Source organism: Pimephales promelas, chromosome 17 (genome assembly GCF_988280905.1).
Source record: "Pimephales promelas chromosome 17, fPimPro1.hap1.1, whole genome shotgun sequence".
Classification (NCBI taxonomy): Eukaryota; Metazoa; Chordata; class Actinopteri; order Cypriniformes; family Leuciscidae; genus Pimephales; species Pimephales promelas.
The window spans coordinates 15334057-15358165 of record NC_142785.1 but is presented as its reverse complement, the minus strand read 5'-3'; the positions used below and the strand labels follow the sequence as shown (position 1 = coordinate 15358165).

At 36.7% G+C, this 24109-nt stretch overlaps 2 protein-coding genes across 3 annotated transcripts; one reads left to right on the top strand and one right to left on the bottom strand.

Annotated features, from left to right (window-relative positions):
* Positions 1–376: 376 nt before the first annotated feature.
* Positions 377–2311, bottom strand: drd6b (dopamine receptor D6b). The gene has a single exon (XM_039664748.2). It carries the CDS (start codon positions 2119–2121, stop codon positions 811–813), a length of 1311 nt encoding a protein of 436 aa, XP_039520682.2. The 5' UTR covers positions 2122–2311; the 3' UTR covers positions 377–810.
* Positions 2312–2943: 632 nt separating this feature from the next.
* On the top strand, positions 2944–24057 carry tbc1d12b (TBC1 domain family, member 12b). 2 transcript variants are annotated; one of them, XM_039664746.2, is made up of 15 exons: positions 2944–3344; positions 4403–5267; positions 6912–7023; positions 10348–10404; positions 12813–12934; positions 15599–15681; positions 16931–17048; positions 17216–17322; positions 17697–17777; positions 20269–20354; positions 20478–20549; positions 21350–21478; positions 21731–21840; positions 22371–22629; positions 22935–24057. In XM_039664746.2, the coding sequence occupies exons 1-15, from the start codon at positions 3341–3343 to the stop codon at positions 23001–23003; spliced, it is 2274 nt and encodes a 757-aa protein (XP_039520680.1). In that variant the 5' UTR covers positions 2944–3340; the 3' UTR covers positions 23004–24057. The 2 variants fall into 2 exon arrangements, with proteins under 2 accessions (XP_039520680.1, XP_039520681.1); XM_039664747.2 differs by lacking the exon at positions 10348–10404.
* The last annotated feature ends 52 nt before the right edge of the window (positions 24058–24109 follow it).

Genomic DNA, 24109 nt, shown 5'->3' with positions numbered 1-24109 from the left:
CATCTCATGTAGTCTCGTTTACAGTGCACTGCAGGTGTTTATGCGTCAGTGCACTGCAGGCAGCATGCATAGCCTTACAAATGTATTCCTATGTGTGTGTCTGTTTGTGTGTGCACGCATTGTGGATGTTTTTTTGCATTGTTGGAAGTGTGCCACTTTATTTCTATCTATATGTGATCTGCGTTGAATTTTGCATACTATGTGGGGTTTCCAGGAACCCCGAAAACAACTACTGTCACCATTTTTTTTTACACGCTAACATTAAAACATATATCATTCCAATTTGATTTATTTATTTTTATTTTTGTAACCTTGATCTAGAAAGTGTTTAGAGCCGTAAGTTTAGAAAGTAAAGTTTCCAACACAGTCTCATGAAAGTGCGTATCCCACGATTGTCATTTCTCGGCATTTATACGCATGGTTTTTGCGTGCATATGCTACGCACTGAAAACCCCCCGGGCAGACCCTGTTTAGGGGGGGAGGGGGGTGGAGAGTTCGTACTTATTATACGCCAAAAGTGCGTGTATGCACGCGAAAAACGCGTACTACCATATACATAAAGTTTCATACCATTTGGACAAAGAGAACTTTTTTTTTTTTTTTTTGAGTAAAAGACCCCTAAGATAATCAGAGGATTAAGTTTAATGTCTTGTTTATGTTCAAAATTCAAAAAGGAAATTTTATATAATTCAAATGCATAAATCTTAAATTTAGGCCAAATTACTTTTTGAGTGCATGCAAAAATAAAACGAGGTCATATACGCATTAATTCGGATGCTATAAATAGGATCTTGTGAAATCAGTCCAGACTCAACGCTCCTCAATCTGACCCGGAATCCCACAGCAGTCGCTCAGTGCAGGGGAGGTGAAGGGAATCATGTCCAGGGAAATCTCCATCTCGCCCTCCTGTTGCTCGAGCGCAGGCAGCAACACGTTCCTTTGGGTACGAGACAAATCGGACGCGATCAAGACCTTGTCGAGAGGTAAGCTTATGTGCTCCCCATGACCGGGGACCAGACCCAGGGCTGAGGGAACACCCTGCGCGTCCTTGTGGAGCAGAGTGGTGTCGTGATGGTAGGACACCAGCTCGTTGGTGAAGTTCACCGTCTCCACCGCAGAGGACGCGCAGAGTCGGTTGCAACCCAGAATAGTGGTGAAGGCTTTGCGGAAATCCGCGTTGAACGCGTAGATGACCGGGTTGAGCGATGAGTTGGCCCATCCGAACCACACGAAGATGTTGAAAGTGGTGCTGCTCACGCACAGAGAGTCTCCAAGAGTGTCCATGTCACAGAATGGCACGATGCAGTTGAGGACGAAAAAGGGAAGCCAGCAGAACACAAACACCCCCATGATGATGGAAAGTGTTTTCAACACCATAGTTTCTTTCTTGAAAGTGCTTTTCAGCGACTGTTCGCTCGCGCAGTCGGGGTTGTTGTTCTGCATGTGTCCTGCTGCCCTTTCCAAAGTGGAGATCCTTCTGATCTGCGTTTGTGCGATCCGATAAATCCGTGTATATGTTCCTATCATGATTATAACGGGGATGTAGAAGCTTATAAGTGAAGATGCGATGGCATAAGTCCTGTTTAGAGTCGCAGTGCAGTCCTCCGAGTGTGTGGTGCGATTTAAAGGCGCGTTGTGCTCCACAGCCCTGTGCCAGTTCAGTCTGACAGGGATGAAAGAGATCAGGACAGAAAGTGTCCACGCCATCCCGATCATTACAAACGCCACCCTTTTGGTCATTTTACGTTCGTAACGGAAGGGGCTCGAGATCGCCCAGTATCTGTCCAAACTGATGATGCACAGGTTGAGTATAGACGCCGTTGAGCACATGATATCAAAAGCTATCCAAGTGTCGCAGAAGCTCCCGAAGAGCCAACAGCCGGCCACCTCAGAGACAGCCTTCCACGGCATGACCAGAACAGCCACGGAGAGATCCGAAACTGCCAGGGATATGACGAAAAAATGAGTGACTTTGGATCTGAGATGCCTGAATTTGATGACGGCGGCGCACACGAGTGTGTTCCCCAGCAGTGTGGAGAGGATGAGCGCGCAGAGAGCGCAGCCCGTGAGCGCGCGGACTCCCTCACCGGAGCTGTCCCTTTCAGCACCATCGCTCTCCATGGGGCTTTCTCTGGACACAGATCAAATAGGTCATCTTCAAGTGGCTCCTCACGTCACCAGCTTCTCTGTTTATACTGAAGCTCTTTTCCAAAAGCTCTCGGTATCTTCGTTCTACAGATTGGCATCGCGTGAATTCCTTTTGATTAGTGCGTAAGAGGGAACAATGCACTCTCGCTGTTGAAAAAAAAAGATTGAGTTTGATGCTGTATGCAGTCTCAGAGAGAGGGAGAGAGATTGAGAGAAAGAGAGAGAGAGAGAGAGAGAGAGAGAGAGAGAGAGAGAGAGAGAGAGAGAGAGAGAGAGAGAGAGAGAGAGAGAGAGAGAGAGTGGCTTGGATATTAACTAGATAGAATCATATCTCACACACTCACACATTCATACCTCAAAATGGAAACATGACCTCTGTCTTTAGTTTACGCTGTAAAAATGTTTGAAAAATGAAACTAAACCTGTAAAAATGTTACAGGAAAACCTGTAAAATGGTTAACAGTTTGCTTATAGAGAAAACAATAGCCTAGATCTAAATTAATCTTAAATTTACTTTGTGTAAAAAATACAAATCATCCTAGAATTTTCAGTGAAAAGCCCTAAATTGACATTCCCAGAATTTAGAATCTCTCTACGTTTCTCTAATCACAACTGAAATTCTCAACTTGTTCAACCTCCACATCACAGTCACTTGTGCACATAATTTTACAATCATTATTTATCTATGTGTGTGTATTGTGTCTGAATGTACAGTTTAGTATGTGTAGCTTGCGTCATCTAAATGTGTGTTATTGAATGTCCAGCAGGGGGCGCGTGGAGTCTCCTGTTAGCACATCATCAAATGACGTCACTGGAATTTCAAGATGGCTTCGGATCAGGATACGAACATCTACCGGTCAGAGTCAGGAAAGCTTTAATGTTTTAACGGGCATGTCGGTTAACTCACGCTATTTGCATTCTAATAATACTAACCCTGTTAATATGTTGGAGGACCGTCTGAAAAGGTGTCATGGGGAAAAAAGTGCGGAGTCCAACACTGAACTACAGCGCTTTGGCTGTCAATTCACAAGAGGATTTTGAATGAGATGGAAAAGACTGAGGATGGACATGTACAGATATATTTCCTTTATATGAGAGTAAACTGACGTAAAAATATTCCTCGTTGGGTTTTTCAAAAGGGTGTCTACAGTAGAGGTCATTTGTACTGCCATCAGGAATTGGGCTGCGGCCGATGGGTATGTATAACGTTATGTGTCTTCTTTATTGTGCGTTTTGACAGTAATGCAGTATTGGCTGTGTCTTAAAACGCATTACTGAGCTGTATTCCTAGACAGCATTATGGGTTTCGGAATGGGCTCGGGAATGTTCTGAATTTCGTTTTTATCTAGACGCACCTGTCATGCCTCAATAAATTGTTTCAAAACTTGATTTTGATGCTCAGCTAGGCTGCTGAATCGAATGCTCGAATCATTAGTATGCTGAATCGAATGCACGGATGGAATGTTCTATCATGTTCCAAATTACTATCGAGCATTCTAAACGTATTTATGGTATTCTGAATTCACACATTCCAAACTTTTAAGATGTTAAAAAAACATCTGCATATTATGTAACAATATGTTCCAAATAGAATTATGAACCAACCAAACACTGAATCGAACATTCTAAACTTGATTCTATTGCTCCACTAGTTTGCTGAATCGAATGCTCGAACCAAACGTTACAGACGCAATTACTATGCCTAAAAATAATGATGAATAGAATATTTCCAACATTTTGAACATTCAAGTTCAACAGTGCCTGAAAATACTGAAACGCATGCCTGATTTTAATGTTTTGTCATGCCCCAAAGTACCGAATCATACTTTCTCAATGTGATAATGTTGTCAAACAAACTGAATCAAATATTCAAATCAAATGTTTTGTAATGTTAAAAAGTGATTTTATGATGTCTGAAATAGTGAATATTCCTGAGATTATGAAGTTTGATTACACAGTATGAGCCCCAAAATCGTGAATCAAAAGTTCCAATAGTGCCAACAGTGAATCCAGTAGTTCCAACAGGGTATTTCATGTTCCAAACACCCCTTGATCAGATGTTCCAAATACATCTTTAGTGTCTAAAATACTAAATACAAACATTCTAAACTGTCTATGATGCCCCAAAACACTGAATCAATTGTTCTAAACAAGCCCATCACGTCCTAAAATGCTGTCTGCTTGGTAGAGCGCTTGAACTAGTGTTTTACTCTGTATATTTTGAAAGCACCAATTCAAATTGGTTTTATTTTAGGTTATCCACCCAGTGGGGTCCAGAAGTGCAGTTTCATCTCCGAGCATAGTGGGCGTTCTTTAGATTCACCTGTGAAGCTGATGGTTGAGGCGTCTTCCTCTGGAGGCACGGGTGCTGATGAAGGCAGACCACCTCCCCGCATCTCAGATGTTATAGACCGGCAGGAGAACATAATGCAAGGCATGTTCTCTCATACTGGTACATCGCTGAGAGAGAAAGGCCAATCGCAGAGAAGTGAGGACCATGAGGTGCCAGAGTCATGTGATAAAGTGCTGCAACAGACCAGTAACCAGCCATGTGGCACTAAGCTCCCAAATGGACACGCGGTCCACAATGAACATGAAGTGACTGAACACGACTTTCCAAATTCATCTCACCCTGCAAAAAGCTGCTTGAATTCTAAAGATGACCTTATGACGGCAAACGGGGAACTGTCGGCAGACTCCAATGCCGTGTCTTCTACGTCTCTGATAAACCAGTCACTCTCTGAAGTAACTCTACCACCTCAAGATGGAGTTGAGGATGGACCGACTGACCGCTGTTCCAATACCCAGGATGGGGATGAAGGAGAGCTGTGCTCGTCAGCCGGTCCGTCGACTCCAAAACACTCTCTCAGGACGTTTTCTTCCAACTCTTTCTTCAACGCTGACTCTACTCCTCTCAGTCCAGATGATGACGAGACCTTTTCCACATCAGATAGACCTGAAGACTTAAGGTTCATGGACGTGAGTCTGAATTCCAGGAACACTTATGAAATCAGCCGACGTCAGAGCGCCCCAGACAACATCCCTGGTGTGTTGAGTGTTGCTGCCGCAGATCTGACTCTGAGCCAGAGGAAACAAGGCATCTCAGAGGTCTTTAGCAGGTATTGCAATTTTGTCTTTAGAAATTTTGCTTGAGCTAAGATACCTTTTAGAAAATGGCTAAATATGAGAACCAAAAATCTGAGGAGCATATCATTTCGAGCTTGTCAGAAAGATCATTTGATTGTTTTAAAGATGATGTATGATTTAATTGTGAAAAAAATCTAGACATATTTTCATGTTGCTTTATATGGTTTTGACCATTTATATATTACTATATTTTATAATGTTGACATTCAATAAATGTAATCAAGTATAAACTAACATTTTCCTTACACCTTCAATACACAGTATTTGTTTAAGTTTATTAAATATATATATATATATATATATATATATATATGCTTAAACACACACACACACACATATATACATACATATATATGTTATTCATTTATAAAATATTTATATTTATTTAATATATATTATGTATTTATATATATATATACAGAATTTAAGCGCATAAATATATACATACATGCATGCATAGGTATTTATATATACAAAATAATTATATAAAGCACACACAAATATATTATGTAAACACAGACTTTTATTTTGGATGCGATTAATCGCAATTAATTTTTGCACATCCCTATATAATATATAATTATTTATTTATTTTTTCAAGGTAAAAAGCATTTTCTATTTTCTACACATACTGTATCATAAATTATTATTTCTAAATGTCACATTGACATATTATAGCCTGTGCTAATCTTTCATAAAAAGGTCAAATTATCTGATATTCTAAGAGACTTATTGAAATTTTTATAGTCATAAGGATCTACAAGGGTCTATGATTTAATTTCCTGTTTTCATTCTGCATGTTGATTGCATTATTAATAATAATTGCAAATATTAATAATTTAGCAGTTATTTATTTTTATTTTGCAGAATGAGTTTGTAAAACTGGATTGTTCATATATTTATATGTATATTTTACCCAAAAATGAAAATCATGTCATTCCAATTCTGTAATATTTTCTTGATTCCATGAAATACAAAAGGAAATGTTTATGCTGTTCTTTTCCACACAACAAAAATGAATGGTGATAGTATATCCCCAAGCTCCAAAATGACAAAAAAGCACCATAGAAGTCTCTTTTTTATCCACTTTCACTGCGTGGAAAATAATATGACATGGGGTAAGTAATCGATGATAGTACATTTTAATTTTTAACTGGTCTGTCCCTTTAAACTTTCCCTTCTCTTCAAGAAATTAATGCCTTTGTTCAACACATAACAGGTTTGGACAAGGATTCTATCTTATTCCAGTCACTGAGCTGGAAGCTTAAACTAGTTCCTCATATCTTACAATATTTGTTACAGTTGACTTAGATCTGATCTCTGTCTTAACAGCTTTACTTCTGGCAACTCCTGCAAAAAAGAGGAACGTTTTTTGTCAAGTCATGTTTCGTGTTTGCACAATTCTTTATTAATAAGCTTGAGCTTTATCTCGGTTCACAGGCTGTAGTGGCATTCCTCTCAAGTCATGTGCTACACAGTCAGTGACTTACAGTATACTATCAGAGTTATCTTCATGCTGTGAAGCAAAAAAACACATCAACAACTGGCTAGGGCACTTGTTTTCAGTGTATTGTCTTCAGGTTTTGACATATGCTCTGTGATGATGTCTTTGGCAGAAATCTGTTCTCCAGAAAGCAGAGAGAGGCTCAGAGTGCACCAGGATGGAAACTCTTTGGAAAGGTCCCGCTGAGAGAAAGTCCCCCCAAAGCCTCCAAAACCATACAGCAGGTCTGTATACACTTCATTCATATTGAGAGAAGACGTAAATTTAGATCGAGCAACATGAGACTGAATGTAGTAAAACCTTTTATGGATCTTTTAAATAGCTGTATATTATTGTTAGTGTACATGAAACCAAATGTATCCACTTGATAAATTTCCCTTGTCTTAATGTGCACAATGTTTTATCAGTGCATAATATTTTAAAGAAATAAATCACAATCTATCATCAAAATTTAATAGCTTTCACCTTCCAATGATTTTTGAGGATCAAATTAAATCACGTAAGTAGGAGAAGTAATTGAGTAATTAAGTAATTTTGAAATTATATATATATATATATATATATATATAGTTAAAATTATTATCTAGTACATTACTAGTGCCTTAGTATGTTAGTCAACACTAAAAAATAATTGTCAAACTCAACAAAAGATTATTAAAACAGAATGATTTAAATGTATTTTAAAGTACAACTTTTAATTTGACAAATGCACTTTTTAAAAGTGTACTTGTGTTCAGAACATAGTAATGAAAGTAAAACACTTAAAGGAGTAGTTCACTTAAAAAAACAAAAAACAAAAAACAAACTTTTGCTCATAATTTACTCACCCCCATGTCATCCACGATATTCATGTCTTTCTTTCTTCAGTCGAAAAGAAATTAAGGTTTTGATGAAAACATTCTCCATATAATGAACTTCAATGGGAACTAAACGGTTCAAGGTCCAAAAGACAGTTTCAGTGCAAACTACAAACTGTTCAAAGGGCTTTAAACCAGGGCTGTCAAACGATTAATCGCATCCAAAATAAAAGTTTGTGTTTACATAATATATGTGCACTGTGTATAATTATTTTATATACAGTATATAAATACACACACATGCTTGTATATATATTTAAGAAATATTTTCATAAGTATTCTGTATATAGATTTATATGTAATTTATATTATATATAAATATAAATATTTTATATATAAATTATATTTTTTTCTTAAATATACATGTGTGTGTATTTATATGTATACAAAATAATTATACACAGTGCACCCACATATATTATGTAAACACAAACTTTTATTTTGGATGCGATTAATCGTTTGACAGCCCTACTTTAAACGATTCCAGAAGCCTCCAAAACCTTCTTTGTTCATATATTTATATTTAATAAGGGTCTTATCAAGTGAAACGATCGCTCATTTAAAAAAAAAAATAACAATGTTTAAGTTTTATAACCTCAAATGCTCGCCTTGCTCTGTTCTGTGATGAACGTTCGTGACTCTCCTGTTCGAACTCGTTCATCAAAATGAACAAATCTTTTTCCGAATCAATTTGTTCATTTCGTTCGTTGAATGAACTAAATGACTCAAAAAAAGATTCGTTCATTTTGATGAACGAGTTCGAACAGGAGAGTCACAAACGTTAAATGAGCGATTGTTTCGCTTGATAAGACCCTTATTTATCGTCTGGAATCGTTTAAAGCCCTTTGAACAGTTTGCAGTTTGCACTGAAACTGTCTTTTGGACCTTGAACCGTTTGGTTCCCAGTGAAGTTCATTATATGGAGAAAAATCCTGGAATGTTTTCATCAAAAACCTCAATTTCTTATCGACCGAAGAAAGAAAGACATGGACATCTTGGATGACATGGGGGTGAGTAAATTATCAGCAAAAGTTTTTTAAAAGTGAACTACTCCTTTAAGTGGTCAGTTTTTAAAGTATACTTTAAAGATTTGAAGTGCACATTCAATGCAGTTAAGCACACTTCTTTTTCACAAGGGATATTTCCTTGAAAATATTTTACACATTAATATATGAAGAGTTCAGATGCAAAAGCCTCTAAATGCCATTTGAAATTTTCTTCTTTAATGATGATTTTTTATCAAACTTGTATATTTAAGTTCAGTAATTTCACTTAAATGGCAATGATAATTACCTATTAATTGTTATTTAAGTGAAATTACTGAACTTAAATATACAAGATTGCTAAAAATCATCATTAAAGAAGAAAATTTCAAATGGCATTTAGAGGCTTTTGCATCTGAACTCTTCATATATTGGAAGACATTTATGAGAAGAGCATGATCCAAAATGATTAGTCTATTATATTAGTCTGATCCTTGCTATATCACTGAATCCCTAAGAGACATCCATGATTCAAATCAAACTGCACTGAACAAAACATCCTCTGAACAAACTTGACCTTAGTCGAAAGAAGTCTATCAGAAGTGTATCTATTTTCACTGTTTTTTTTTTTGGGGGGGGGGGGGGTCTCCAAAACTCTGTTAGGAGACATTGTGAGAATATTCCTCACACCTAAACGAACATATGGGGAACAAAATCACAATATTTTACGTCTCTGTGACATGTAGTTTTACTGAAGATCAGATAATTATGTTGTCAGTGAGACAAAAAAAAATTCTTTTGAGAAGAGCAATTTTAAAATTCTATGAATGATAAGAAATACTCTGTATGGTTGGTAAATTGTCTGAGTTCACTCGAGTTTGTGGGGAAAAAAAGTTAATTTTGGACCCTGGAAAAAGGTGTTTTAAACAAGTATTTAAGTTTGTTGCACATGAAGACTTTGCTAAATTGGACATAGTTCTGCTTTTGGTGCTGTTCTCCAAGAAGGCAGAAGACAACTCTGCCAGCCATACATGTCTAACCAGAAACAATTCCGTTCTTCTCACCTGACCTCTTCGTACGGGTTTCACTTCTGTTATTTATGCAAACAGGACAAGCTATGCTAAGTTCTCTAAAAGTCCATGTGCTCTGGCCTGATCATATGATTGGGTGGAGTGGAGAGTAAGAACCGTAGAAGCCTTTCTGCAGCTCTGAGTCCAGCTGGCTTGGGGCTCAAAAACTTTCAGGATATTAGTGTCTGTGTTTTTAGGAGAAGGGACTGTGAAGGTCATGAAAAGGTCAGCGCATGTTTTTAGGGAGTACAATGCACATCCAATATGTTTATGTTGTGTTTTTTTATTGAATGCACTGCCTCGCACTATCTCTGCCCTGCTTATCTTCAGTCACGCACATGTGGTCCTCTACACGTTCTGTTAGATTACTAACAGCCAAACTCCTTCTGTTTATTGAGTTCAACTACACACAAACAAAAAGGAAATCTGGATCCAGTCGGAATAAAGCCTATCCGAAAAAACAGCAGATCTTGCTGTCATGACTTATTGTGCTGTGCCAAATAACTCCAAAAGCACTTGTGCCTCTTTAAATTAAACCCAGTCCAGTCAGCACCGTTTTGAAGCAAGGGCCATTCTTTTTTTAGTTCTCAGGATCTGCTTTATGTTACTGTATTTCTGTCATTTTGCTCTCTCTTCAGGAAGGTAACCCAGGGAATCTCACATCTGTATCTACACCCAATCTCTTAAGTTCTGGGGTATGACGTTTGGTTTCTAAATGTGCTCTCCTTCATTCTCACTGTCTCTTCTGTGCACTGAGCCGTACACCTTCACCTCCCATCGGTCATTTTAACCACTCTCACGTCACGTGACACGCCTGCTTGACTTGCACTTAAGACTTGATGTTCATGTCGAGAAAATGAAATCATTTACTGACCCTCATGTCATTCCAAACCTGTATGATTTTTCTTCTTTCTTTCGTACACAAAAGAAGATATTTGGAAGAACGTTCACGCTGCTCTTTTTGCACACAGTGAATTCATACTCTATTTTTTGACTTGTAAATTTGTAAATTAGCTTTGTGTATTAACATGTACAGACCATGCTTCTGTACTTCATGTAGCTCTCAAACCCATTTGCATATTCAAAGTTGGTGCGTTTTGGTTTGTCTCAAGATTTTTAATCTGGCACGACACACCTCAACACAACACAATGTGTTTGGCACTTAATGGCAACCCATCTCCTTTTTATGTGAAATGTGACAAAAATTGAGGATTTTTTTTTATTTGAGAATATCAAAACAAATATTTGAATCAGTTTTAAATATTGATTATTGTATGGAAAAGAGCAATGATGACAGAATATAAAGTTTGGGTGAATTATACTATTATACTAACAAAGAATAATACTTTAACAGCACTAATTGTAAAAAAAAAAAAAATGTTTTTAACGATCAGTATGGATGTTAGAAGAATACCAAAATAAATAATCTTTTTTGTAGAGTAAATTTTGTAATGTTTCCTTTTATTTATTTATTTTATTTTAAGTAAAATCAAAGAACATTTTTTTTTTTTTTTTTTTTTAGAATTTTTGACATGGGAGACAAAAGTAATCTTTTTGAATATAAATTTTTGTAAATTTAATTTTCCTAATTAAAATCTTTACTATTAAAGTCGGCATGAAATCAAGTTTGACAAATCTTCTTATAAGTAATATTGTAGTGTTTATTATAAATTATTTATGTGTGCACTTCATTTTAAAATTCATGTACCCTTATAATCTTTAATCAAATACATTACCCTTCCCTCCCCTCTCGAAACGACCTCTGTTCACGTGGATTGGTGAAAGGGTGTGGCCAGAGCTGATGAGGGTGTGGCTATCGGTGCACCGCCTCTCAGACTGAATGTAAACTGGAATTCAAATCTGCCTCCATTTTGTTTGCAATGCCCAACCACCAACGATCCAGTCAATTCCCCAATGACGAAATCAAGCCCCGCCCTAATTTTTTTTCTAATTTCAGAAGCCGTTTCTCTCGGATATATGTCAAAACAAGGGAAAAAGCCACATTCTGTTTCATGGCGACTTTAAAATCTTTCCTGTTGATCCCTGAGTCAGGATATTAGGGATGCACGATATATCGGCCACCATATCGGTATCGGCCGATATTTGTCTTTTTTTAATGTTATCGTTAACGGCCCTAAAAGAAAATTTTATAAAATAAAGCCTGTAAATAATGGATTATTTCCTTCAGCTGAGACCTTTCAGTTTCAATATGATGGTTTTGAATTACTGGAAATATGATTGGAATCGCTTCAAAAAAGGAAAGTACTGTGCAGTGTGCAGCACAAGTCTGTTATATAGGCTACATAAAACTATGATGAGAAGAGAACATCTACTTGTGTGATTGAGACATGGATTTTAATGGTGAGAGTTTTATCAGACTTTCAAAAATTATTACAAAAAATTGGATTTAAATTTATTGACCAATATATTGGTTATCGGCTTTTAAATATAAAGAGTTAACGGTATCGGACAAAATGTTCATATGGTTGCATCCCTCCTGAATATGTAATTATGCAGCTCTTATTATGAAGCCTAAAGTTCTTCTTCTGATATCAAGCACTTGAAGTTTGCATGATAAACACCAGTTAATCCTCCATTCTCTCCTCTCTTGACTAGTTTCTCTCATCACCCATATTTCTTAGAAAAAGAACCCATTCATTCACAATATGCCCATTGACATCTGTAGAAGCTTCTCAGACAGACGAGAACGAGTCTCTGTGCTGCTGTTCAGTCAGCAATGATGAATGGGGTTGAACTTCTGCTGTAGATGGTACAGGAAGAGAAACCAGCCACACAGACTTATTCTCAGGAAAGCAGTGGTTTTTACACAGTTTTTGATAGCATGAGACTTTTTGGTGTCTTCATGCTTCCTCAAATGAACAAACACCTAAGTTTCAAATGCCCGACCTTTCTCTCCATGGCTATAAACATCACACGCAGTGCTTCATACCATGCCGGCCCCAGCCTCAGCATTGCCTTGATCTTCACACGTCTGCCATCTGCCTCCATATTCTCATGTTTAACTCTCACAAGCACATTCAGACCATATAATGCTCCTTTCATTCAGCTCACCTTTGAACTTGACCTGTTGGTTTTCTCACAGGAGTACGAATCCAAGGTGTCTAAATCCAGCCAGAGTCCCTCCCTGCCCTCCCAGGGCCGACGGAAGAACCTGGAATTCGAACCATCGTCCACCACTGCGCTCATATTAGAGGACCGCCCCGCGTGAGTACCACACACAAGACAAAAGCTATTTCTTCCATGTTAAGATACTTTTTTGTCCTAAACACCTGTAGTTTGTAATAACCTGTCGACAATAAATAATAGGTATGGTTAAAAAAGATTTTTAAGTTCTTTGTTCCCAATATTGCACCTTATTGCATACTTACTGTATATTGCATTTTTTTAATGGCTTAATAATGCAATAGTGTACATTTTTGCGACATAAACAATCATGCCGTTGAGATTTGATGTATAGTGTGAATCGTTTAACATGAGTTACTACGTACTACCGGTATAGTAGGGGTTTCACAACTACTGATTTTTGCTAGTCGACTAGTTTTGCATAACAGTCGACGATTAGTCGACTAGTCGTTAAATGGTTTATTCTAGGGATGTGCGATATCACGAATAGTAAATGTCTCCACGATCTGCTTTTGAAGAAATATCGTAGTATCATGTTGCAGTGCATTCTGTCAGTTCAGTTCTGGCGCCTCTGCCTCAACTGTACAACACGACATAGCCTACACATCACACGTTAATGAATAGGTACGGGACATTGCAATTCACAAAAGTTCATTATTTGCATAAGCCTTGCCGGTTAAACTTTTAATTCACGTGCTTATCCGCTGTTCTAACGTGCGCTTTCCTGAGCGCGCGGCATACCCCCAACGCTCACAGGCACTAGGAGCCTGTCAAACAGCGTCTGAATACTGGATTAAGTTATCTTTCGAGTCTTAGGCCGTGTGTCCACCAAAGCGTTTTAGCCAGCTGAAAACGCTAGACGCTCTGCTGTGCTTTGGGCGCTTGAGAGCGTTTTGGCGGCGCAGCGTTTTTTCCGTTGAGACGTTTCGTTGCTATGATACAGAATATCCGCAGCAGTTTGAATGTTGACAGTTGGTCGGTGTGGTATTAGTCCCGCCCCTCCTCCACTGTGATTGGGCGGCTGGGTAAAAAGTGACAGTGATGAGCGCTGCGTTTTATCCAAAGTTGAACATTTTTCAACTCCCAGTGACCAGTAAAAACGCCGGGCGCTTCAAGCGTGAAAAAAAACGCTCATCGCCTCGGTACGCTCATGGTGTTTAAAAAACGCTGCGCTCCCATTGAAAACAATTGAAAACATACGCCGGGGCGTGGAAAAACGCTTTGGTGGACACACGGCCTTATTGTGCTAATACTGTTAAATGCACACAATGTTTACATAAACATAATTGGCTATGTCTAAAGTGAAAGCAAACATTTGAGAGAAAATGTGATGTAATATGCATCTATATTAAACGCGTCGCGTGTTGGTCTAAAGGCGACAGTAGTAAATAGTACTGCCGCTTGTACTTAAAGGGATAGTTCACTAAAAAAAAAAATATATATATATATATATATATATGTCATCATTTTGTTTCCGACTAGTCGATTAAGGCCGACAGCGCCAACTAGTGGTTGTGACAGTCGACTAGTCGACTAATTGATGAAGCCCCTAGTATATAGTGTATGCAGAGTTGCATGCACTATATATCCTGCTTTAAAAATATATCTGGGCGTTAATATAGTTTTGCCATGATATGAACAATAAATGAGTGAGTATCATCATAAAGCTGTTAACTAACCAGGTACTGTACAGCTCTTATACTTAATTACGTACTTACGCAAACGATAAAAGCAATTTCTTCCACGATAAGATGAGTTTCTGTCCTAACCAGCTGTTGGGAATAAAAGATAAAAAGTGAAAATCTTTTTTTTTTTTAGCTACTGTATACCTGTATTCACAATATTGCATATTAATATTGCAAATTTAGGTTATATAAAAATATATATTTTCTGTTCATTCACTAACTGAAAACAGGATAGACTAATCAATCAGTATCGGTACGTAAAAATGAGAATCAATTATAATGGAGGAATCGATATTTTTTTACACAGTCCTAGTGGTCATGTGTGTCACTGCCACTAGTTAATGATGTGTACTGTAAAATGACAGGTTTGAGATTTCAATTATATCGCCCACCCCTAAGCAGTTTAATTGAGAAGTTAAATGGCATAATACTTCCAACACATTTTATGTAATGTAGTCCCCTAGTGTGCAAGCCAAAGGAAACCGTAATGAGAACAAACTCAGTTTAATGTTGGATAATGGAGAAAAAAGCCTTGGGAGAAACCAAGCAACAACAGTTCTCTTCTCGCAATACACTTGAGATGTACTGTCAATAATTAAGTTGATATATTATGACATAGATTAAGTTGTGGGAGTCTTTGAGGTCCATCCAGGTTTGAACAGTAAAGGTAGGTGCTTTGTCACCTTTCCAACTTGTGCCGTTCTTTCGTTAGGCGCTCAGGATACATTAACGTGCGTTACATATATCCTATAGCAAAGCTTGAGAGGCTCATCTTTCCAAAACAATGGGCTATAAATAAGTCTTAGCAACAGAGACTGGGTTGTATTTCACCACGCAAGTCTCTTCAGTCCCCAAGTCCTTATTAAGAATAAATGACCAGAGAAATGTGAGCGTGTCAGCCAAACCATGAGATGACCAGCGATGAGGCATTTTCCAGAAACTTCTAAGTGAATTTTTTTTCTGAAACATGTCAATGTTTACATGTTTCTAGACTGTGTATTTGAGACATTTAATTGTCCGTTTTGTTGTGACAACTAAAATCATTGGCTTCCTTCCTCAGGAACCTCCCTGCTAAGTCGGAGGAGGAAGCCCAGCGCCACCGTCAGGAGTATGATGAAATGGTGGCAGAGGCGAGGAAGAGAGGTACTTTTGTACATTGTGGGAAAAAAGGATTTCTGGAGTATGTTTTGCACAGAAAATACTATTTTTAGTCATTCTACTTCATATGTTCATATTTAATTCTTTTTCATAATGTAATTATTTGCTAGCAATTTTAAGTAAATTTTACTTTCATTTGTTTAGTTTTTTTTTCAGTAATCATGTTAAGTCATATGACTGTGACTACAATGACTACATTTTTTAGGAGTTTTTTAGGCAAATTTTAGGTGTTTACTTTGAGAAGTTTGTCTCATTGCTGTAATGAAAAACAAAATTAAAAGGTGAATTATTTCACTGTTTTATACATTTTGACTGTGATTTGGGGATTTAAATAAATAAATACCTTAAACTAAATACAGTAAAAAGTTAACAAAGAGTTATGACAATAATTGAAATTACACAATTATCAAAATTAAAATAAAACGTCTGTAAGGATTACGGTAATGACTGTGTCTGGGAAATGTGCTTAATTACCATAAAATATCCTCGTAATTTGTGGTAAAATATGACCTTAACGTGTTTTCTAGTGATTCACCCATTGTCACGCTAGTGTATCTTTCCCCAAAAATGCTCCCAAAAATAAAATGTAGAAATGTGTGATTTCACTTAGTCAGGGAATGCTTTTGTGCTTTTCTGTCTTAAATTTACAAAGGTTCCTACGCAGTTTGGAAAATTTCTGAATATAATTTTGAGTAATATCCAGGTCTGGATAAGTATGGAAAAAAGAAAACAGTATATGGAAAATAAATTGTGTTTCCAGACTATTGCCCCCATTCACTTTTCTAAAATGTAAAATTAAGAACTTCTAAAGTTTAGAGGTCATGTAGTGATTGTCGGACACAAATTAATGAATAGCAAAACTGTTTGTCTTATGGCGATAAGCAAGTCTCTGTTGAACTTCACTAATAGAATGTTTACTCCATTGCCACTCAAACCATTAACAGATAAAGGAGCAAACAATTATTTAATTTGGTGACCGTCCAACATCAAATCACAGTTACAGTTTCAAACCAATGTGTGAGTTGAATATATGCAGGTTATACAGCTTTTTAGGTTTATTCTGATGCTACTACAGATTATCACTTTGGGAAAACTATTCTGACTATATACCAAATATAATGCTGAAAATAATGCTGTATGAACCATTTATGTTAATTATGTTGGAAAATTTGAGTATGGAATTTTGAAATGGAAACTGAATTGAATATGATACTAATGTAACTGTTGTTCACAGAACTGAAGGAGGCTCAGAAGAAGAAAAAGCAGATGAAGGAAAGATTTAAACAGGAGGAAAGCATCGCTAACGCAATGGTGGTTTGGAACAATGAAATCCTTCCCAACTGGGAGAGCATGTGAGACTATCACCATCTACAATTATAACAATGATAATCACGTTCGTTCGGTTGCTAGAACTAGAGCTGCAGTATTTGAAGCCATTATATTTCATTTATTAAGAAAAATTAATACAATATAAAATGCACTATTTTATTACTCCATATTCACGGCTCTCTTTCTTCAGGCGGGGCCTGCGGCGTGTGAAGGATCTGTGGTGGCAAGGTCTTCCTCCCAACGTGAGGGGTAAAGTCTGGAGTCTGGCCATTGGGAATGAGCTGAACATAACCTCAGGTTTTATTTTATTTTGACTTTGTCTTTTCATATTTCATTGAAGAGTCACTTTTGAAGATGCGGTTAAGCCCAGGATTAACTAGAACTTTTGGGCAAACAGTCTGAGGAATGTCATTATGCAGTATCCACGTGAATGAATGCTAAAGTCGCCTGGGGTGATTTCTAACCTTCTTTATGACAAAGAAATTCCTAAAGATATTTGGCTGAGTTTCTTTCTGACACTCCCAAAAGTGAACGATTTCTGCACTTGGGACTTTAAAGTTCTAGTTAGACTTTTAAAGTTTTAGTTAAAGTTCTAACATATAGACCAGACATTTCTACTGCTTTTGTAAATGTTTTATGATTAAAACTGAGCTGCTTTCTGTTCCTCTCAGATTTGTACGAGATCTTTCTCTCGCGGGCCAAAGAGCGCTGGAAGAGCTTCAGAGAGACAGGCAGTGAGATGGAGTCAGATGGTACGTCATTCGTCCCTCAGGCAGCCCACTGGAGCATTTTAGACACACCAAACTCTAGTACAATCATTCAGTTGAACCAATTCCCAAATCTGTCTCAGTTCATTAGCAAATCAGTTTGAATTTGAATGGGTTTTAGCAATCCACTCTGCTCATCCAGTAATGACAAACTGATGAATTCGTTCAATGAATCTGTTGAACCTGAATGATTCATTAGTGATTCATTATTATTATAGAGATCACGATTCTCCCACAATTCTGAATAGACAGCTAAATAGAAAGCTGCAATTGACATTTTATCTATTGTTATTTCAATTAAAAATGTTTTATTAATTAGAAAAAAAAAATATGAATGAAACAATGAAAAGAGTGTTTTGAAGCTGTTTCATACAGTACATGATAACTGCTCTCTCTGGGTCAGCGGCAATGCCAACACAGATTTGAATGTTCTGGTGTGATTTTGTCACAGATTTAATAGACACAGGCGAATTATCGTCACCGTTTTGCAAGATGTAAACAACACTGGACCAGAAGCACTTCCTCTTTCAGTTTTTTTAACACTACATAAAAGCTGGGATAAAATACAACCAACAGAACATATAAAACTGAATCAAAAAGTTAAACAAACATCTTTAAGATGTTTTCTTTACATGTGAAATAAAGAAAACAGTTACAAACTGAAACAGGAAGTGTTTTTGGACCAGTGTTGTTTACATCTTGCAAAATGGTCTATACCCAGTAATTGCAAACTGACAACAATTTGAACTAAATCTGTGAATCAGTTGAACTCATTTGTAATTTGGTCTGCATGATTCATTAGTGAATCAATCAGAATTTGAATATGTTCTTAGCAATTTACTTCAGAATCAGTTGAATCAATTCAAAATTCGGTCTGAATAATTCATTATTGAAACAGACGGAATTTGAAAGGATTTTAGGTTCAGTGAATCAACTTTGATTTTGAATTGGAGTCCACTATGCCTATGCAGTAATCTTAAATTGGAAAGTTCTTGGAAAAGTCATGGAAATTCATTGGTCAGGAAGTGCAACAGTGCTATGTGTCTCTATGCGAGTGTCTTCCAGTTCTCCCCAGTCTCCTTTCTGCTCATTTTATTGAAGCGGTGGTTATTTCCTTCCTGTGCTGCAAGCACAGACTCACTAATAACAGTTAATTCATGTTTTTGTTTTGTTTTCCACTTGGCCTTCCAGCTTGTGAACACTATAAAATTATGTTTAATTAGCCTGAGCACTTCCTCCTTTGATGTTCCATATTAAATCTGTTAATAAAGCTGGTTCTTCATACAGTTTGAACACAAACACATCCTCCCGTTCACACATGTGACCCTCATCACAACACCCTGCCTGTTAGCTTCCAGCAGTACACTCGAGCAGATCCTCTGGGACTAACAAACACCAGATGAGGCTGTATCCACTGCCAGGAACATACTGTAGGAAATCACAGGCTGATAGCGATGTGCTATAGATATACACTACCAGTCAAATGTCTTTTTAAAGGCTCTTATGCTGGTCCTTATCACTTTAATAGGCTGATTTTCTGCTCAATTAAAATTTTTTTAGGATGCTTTGATAAATAGACACTTCATTACCAATGTCTTTAGTCTCATTTTTGACCAATTCAATGCAACATTGCTGAATAAAAGTATTAATTTATTTTTGATAAAAATAATCAACATTGAAAATAATAAATAAGAAATGTCAACCTATTAAATCTATTTGTGAAGGATCATGTGACAATGAAGATTAATGATGCTGAAAATTCATCATGCTGAGCTTTGCATCACAGGAATAAATTACATTTTAAAATATATTCCAATAGAAATAAGTTGCTTTAAATTGAAGAATATTTTACAATATTACTGTATTTTCGATCAAACAAATGCAGTCTTGATAAGCAGAAGAGACCAAAAAGTCATAATTTTTCCAAACATTTGACCGGTAGTCTAAGTTCAATAATATTAGGGCATAATCTTTCACCATATTGAAAGTCTTTAGATATAACGTGAAATTTTCTTTTTTTAAATTTTCTTTTTTTCTTTTTTTATTTAACAGTCAGACATACATACAAACAAACCAACATAGTGCAGTATTGAGCAATCTTGTAAATCCATAATTCCAGCAGTGACAAGAGTGATTTAAGTGCCAATATTGTGTTGGTAGATTTTTATTTCCATCCTTCCTCCTATGTAACAATTGCCATTGTCAAATCTTGTATAAAATAAAATATGATAATAAGATAATATAATATAAGATAACCTTCCCCCAAATCTCATCCGTCCCTATCTTTTCCTATTTTTCTCTCTTTTTTTTTTCTTGTGTGTGTTATGTGCAATGTCTAAAGTGCATTAAAATAGGGAGTACAGTGCGAGAGTGATATTTTCACATAAAATTTAAATATATTTTGAAAAATGTAAAAGGACACTATATTAAACGTGTATTGGAGTCGGCCTTGATTATGTGATTGTGTTTGTTACAGTGGACAGTGCCGACCGTGAGTCCAGTCTGGATCTGATCAAACTGGACATATCGCGCACATTTCCATCGCTCTTCATCTTCCAGAAGGTATTGTTCGCACTCTTACTGTCACCGTTGTTATGGTATCAGTTTAACTGTAACTCTACAGTAATTACAATCAGCATTACAGTAAGGAATGAATGTGACTCATGTTGGGCTGTCGTCTGCTAGGGTGGGCCGTACCATGATCTCCTACACAGCGTGTTGGGCGCTTACACCTGCTACAGACCTGATGTGGGATATGTGAGTGATCACCAGCACAATACTTACAAAGATCTTTTTGTGTTCCTCTACTGCCTCTCATCTGCATATGAAAAACACCAGCTCTGTTTAATGTTTAAACACATCGTTCAAAAGTTTGGGATTGGTTGGAGTTTTTTTTTTTTTTTTAAGAAGTCTGTTATTTTTTTTAAAGAAGTCTCTTCTGCTCCCGTGGCTGCATTTTTTGATTGAAAATGCAGTAAAAACAGTTATATTGTGAAATATTATTACAATTTAAAATGACTGTTTTCTATTTGAATATATTTTAAAATGTAATTTATTGCTGTAATGCAAAGTTGAATTTTAAGCATCATTACTCCAGTCTTCAGTGTCACATGATCCTTCAGAATTCATTCAAATGTCCTGATTTACTGCTCGAGAAACATTTCTTATTATAAATAGTGGTTGACCAATAATGATTTGTGTGTGTGAGTGAGTGTGTGTGAATATATATATATATTCAAATCATCCTTGCTGAATAGAAGTATTAATACAGAATTTAAATACAATAATTTAAAAAATGTAAAAAATATTAAATACAAAATTCAAAGTTATTTTTTTTTACTGTCCCCAAACATTTGATCGGTCGTGTAGATGGGCAAAACTATGACTGTAAGCGAGTTGTTGTGACGTTTCTAAATATGTGACGTAATAAAACAGTTGTATATTGAATTCGGAGTTTCTAGAGTTCAATCCAGCACTTCATTCAAATAGCCGTCCTCATTAAAAAGCCATTAGACGATGATAAGGGCGGCTGTGAAATGACTTAATGTTGTGTGCAGGTTCAGGGCATGTCCTTCATAGCGGCTGTGCTGATTCTCAACCTGGAGGAGGCCGACGCTTTCATCGCATTTGCCAATCTCCTCAACAAACCCTGTCAGATGGCGTTCTTCAGAGTGGACCACGAGCTGGTACTGCAACGTTTCATAGATCAGATTATTTACATTTTGTTGTGAAGGAATGTTCTTGGTTCAAAACAAGCCAAGTCGACAGCATCTTTTTTTTTTTTTTGCTTTAAAGATTTTAAACTGAGGGACACAACAATTATTTTGTAAAACAAACAGCAGCTTGTTAATGTCCATAGAGTTTAGTTTTGGGGTGGATTGTTTAAGGGGGTTTTCACACATACCTAAATTTGAATTTTGTGTCTCTTTTTTGATTAGATGCTGAAATACTTTGCAGCGTTTGAGGTGTTCTTTGAAGAAAACCTCCCCAGGCTTTTTAATCACTTCAACGGTTACAACCTCACACCTGACCTGTATCTGATAGACTGGTGAGTCCTTGAAGAATCTTCTGATGTAGGAAAACGAGTCTTGTCTAAAAACTAAGCTTGATGTGTAAATGTGTATGTGTGAGTATGCAAAGGGGTGTGTGATATTGACAAGTTTATTCAATTGATTTCCTGAGGCATTTTTGTCATTTTATAAGGAAGCAATTTTTTCTGACCTTATTAGAAGTAAGAATTTGACATAAAATGTGATGCATGCTTTTAATTAATAGATTCAATTAGAATAATAAAACTTTTTTCTAGCCTTTTACCAATTAAATGAAATCACTATCAACAAAATGCATGTTTGGAATACAGAAGTAGCACAGAAGCAGCATCCAAACTGCCTAGCAGCGTGAATAAAATCATATAAATAATAAAATAAAATAGAACAACGATGTAGACGATACATATATCTCACACCCCTTGTAAGTGTATGTTGTTTAGGACTAGAGTCTGATTCTGTCTTCCATCCAAAGTCCTATTTGTGATCATGATCAGGCTAAACAAAACACCTGAATGCATTGTGTTTCCAGGATCTTCACCCTCTACACTAAGTCCCTGCCGTTAGATGTGGCATGTCGGGTGTGGGATGTGTTCTGCAGAGACGGGGAGGAGTTCCTGTTCCGCACGGGCCTCGGGATCCTGCGGCTCTACGAGGAAGTGCTCCTGCAGATGGATTTCATTCACATCGCTCAGTTCCTGACCAGACTCCCGGAGGACACGCCCCCCGAACGCCTCTTCAGCTGCATCGCCAACACTCAGATGATCAGCTGCAACAGGAAGTGGACACAGGTCAGTTCCTGTCTGAGCCGCTACAGCCAACATTTAACCAGTGGAATTTCTTTGTGAGGGAAATGCAAACAGGAAATGAAATGCAAATATGGTCCTGGCTATATTTTGCTCTCTTCAAATATTGTTTTGCATAACCTCTATTAATAGATATCTAGTAAAATGAATCTGTGTGAAGTTTTTTTGAGGAAACTGTTCTATTTTATAACCCTTCATGATGATGAGTATAGCTCCACCTGCAGGGAGTTTTTATTTGTCGATTTGTGTGGCGTATACCTCATAACATGCGTTCTTTTTCTCTTTATCAGGTGTTTAATGCCCTCATAAAGGATAAAGAAATGGAAAAAAGCAGCAGTCCTTCAGTGAGAAATTCTTGAACTCTTTCCTCTACAATTTTATATTTCTGTTATGTTCCTCAAATGAATGGATTGGCAGAGAGGATTGTATAAAACTGGGGTTCATAGAGGTCAATGCAATGTGAAGAAAAAGCTAAACTTGATTCCTTCGTAACCATGCCAGTATTACGGAAGCAAAACTTTGTATGAATTCAAAATATAAGCCTTTAATGAGAAACTACTCCACCAGCTTAGTCATGTACTGTACCAGATACCACCAGCATCAGGCTTTTTTTTTAATATTCCTCCTTATTGAGAGGAATCATGTGGTGCATTTGAACAACTGTGCTGACATACACACCACTCACTTTTTCTATGCTGAAGTTTGTTTTGAAGGAGATGCATTTGGAGCCTGTTCAATGCAATTGAGATTTATAGAATAGAGGTTCTGAAGTTCTTTTTTTTTTTTTTTTTTTTTAAATGGTTTTGTTTTGTAGAACAAGACCATAATGAAGTGCAATAGAAATTGTACAAATCAGTCAGATGCAGTTAATAATGCAGATATGCTGCATCTAGTGTGTAAGGTATTCAGAAGCATTATTGCATTTTGGAAGTCGACATCCCATTGTTCTTCTTTTAAAACACTAATATGTAGCCTAATTTTAAAACTAAATCTTATTCTTGTCAGTGTGACAGTTGACCCCACAAGCTCGATGTGAATAATACATTCAGACATTTGTGTGCTTAATGTACATTTTCTGACACTTGCCACTTAAAGAATAAGAATAAGAATGTGTGGTATAATAATCAAACTTGAGTCATTTTTGTGCTTTATTTCGGTTTAATAACTTGGCGAAATGCATTGTTTAATGTGGCGTTTACCCCTAATATCTGTAAATATTGGGTCTCTAAACATTTTTCGATTTGGTGATGTATTTTGATGAAAAATGTAAATTGTATCATTAATTCTTGGTTTGTTTTCTACACACTCCTTGTTTTATTGTACAGTTTTCATACTCGAGTGAAGATAAATTGTAAATAGGTGAAATATTTGACACCACAAAATTCAAATGTGTAAATAAATCTAAAACTACAATTGTAGTTGTTGTGTTTTTTATTCAGTGTCATCACTGTGAAATGATAAACAC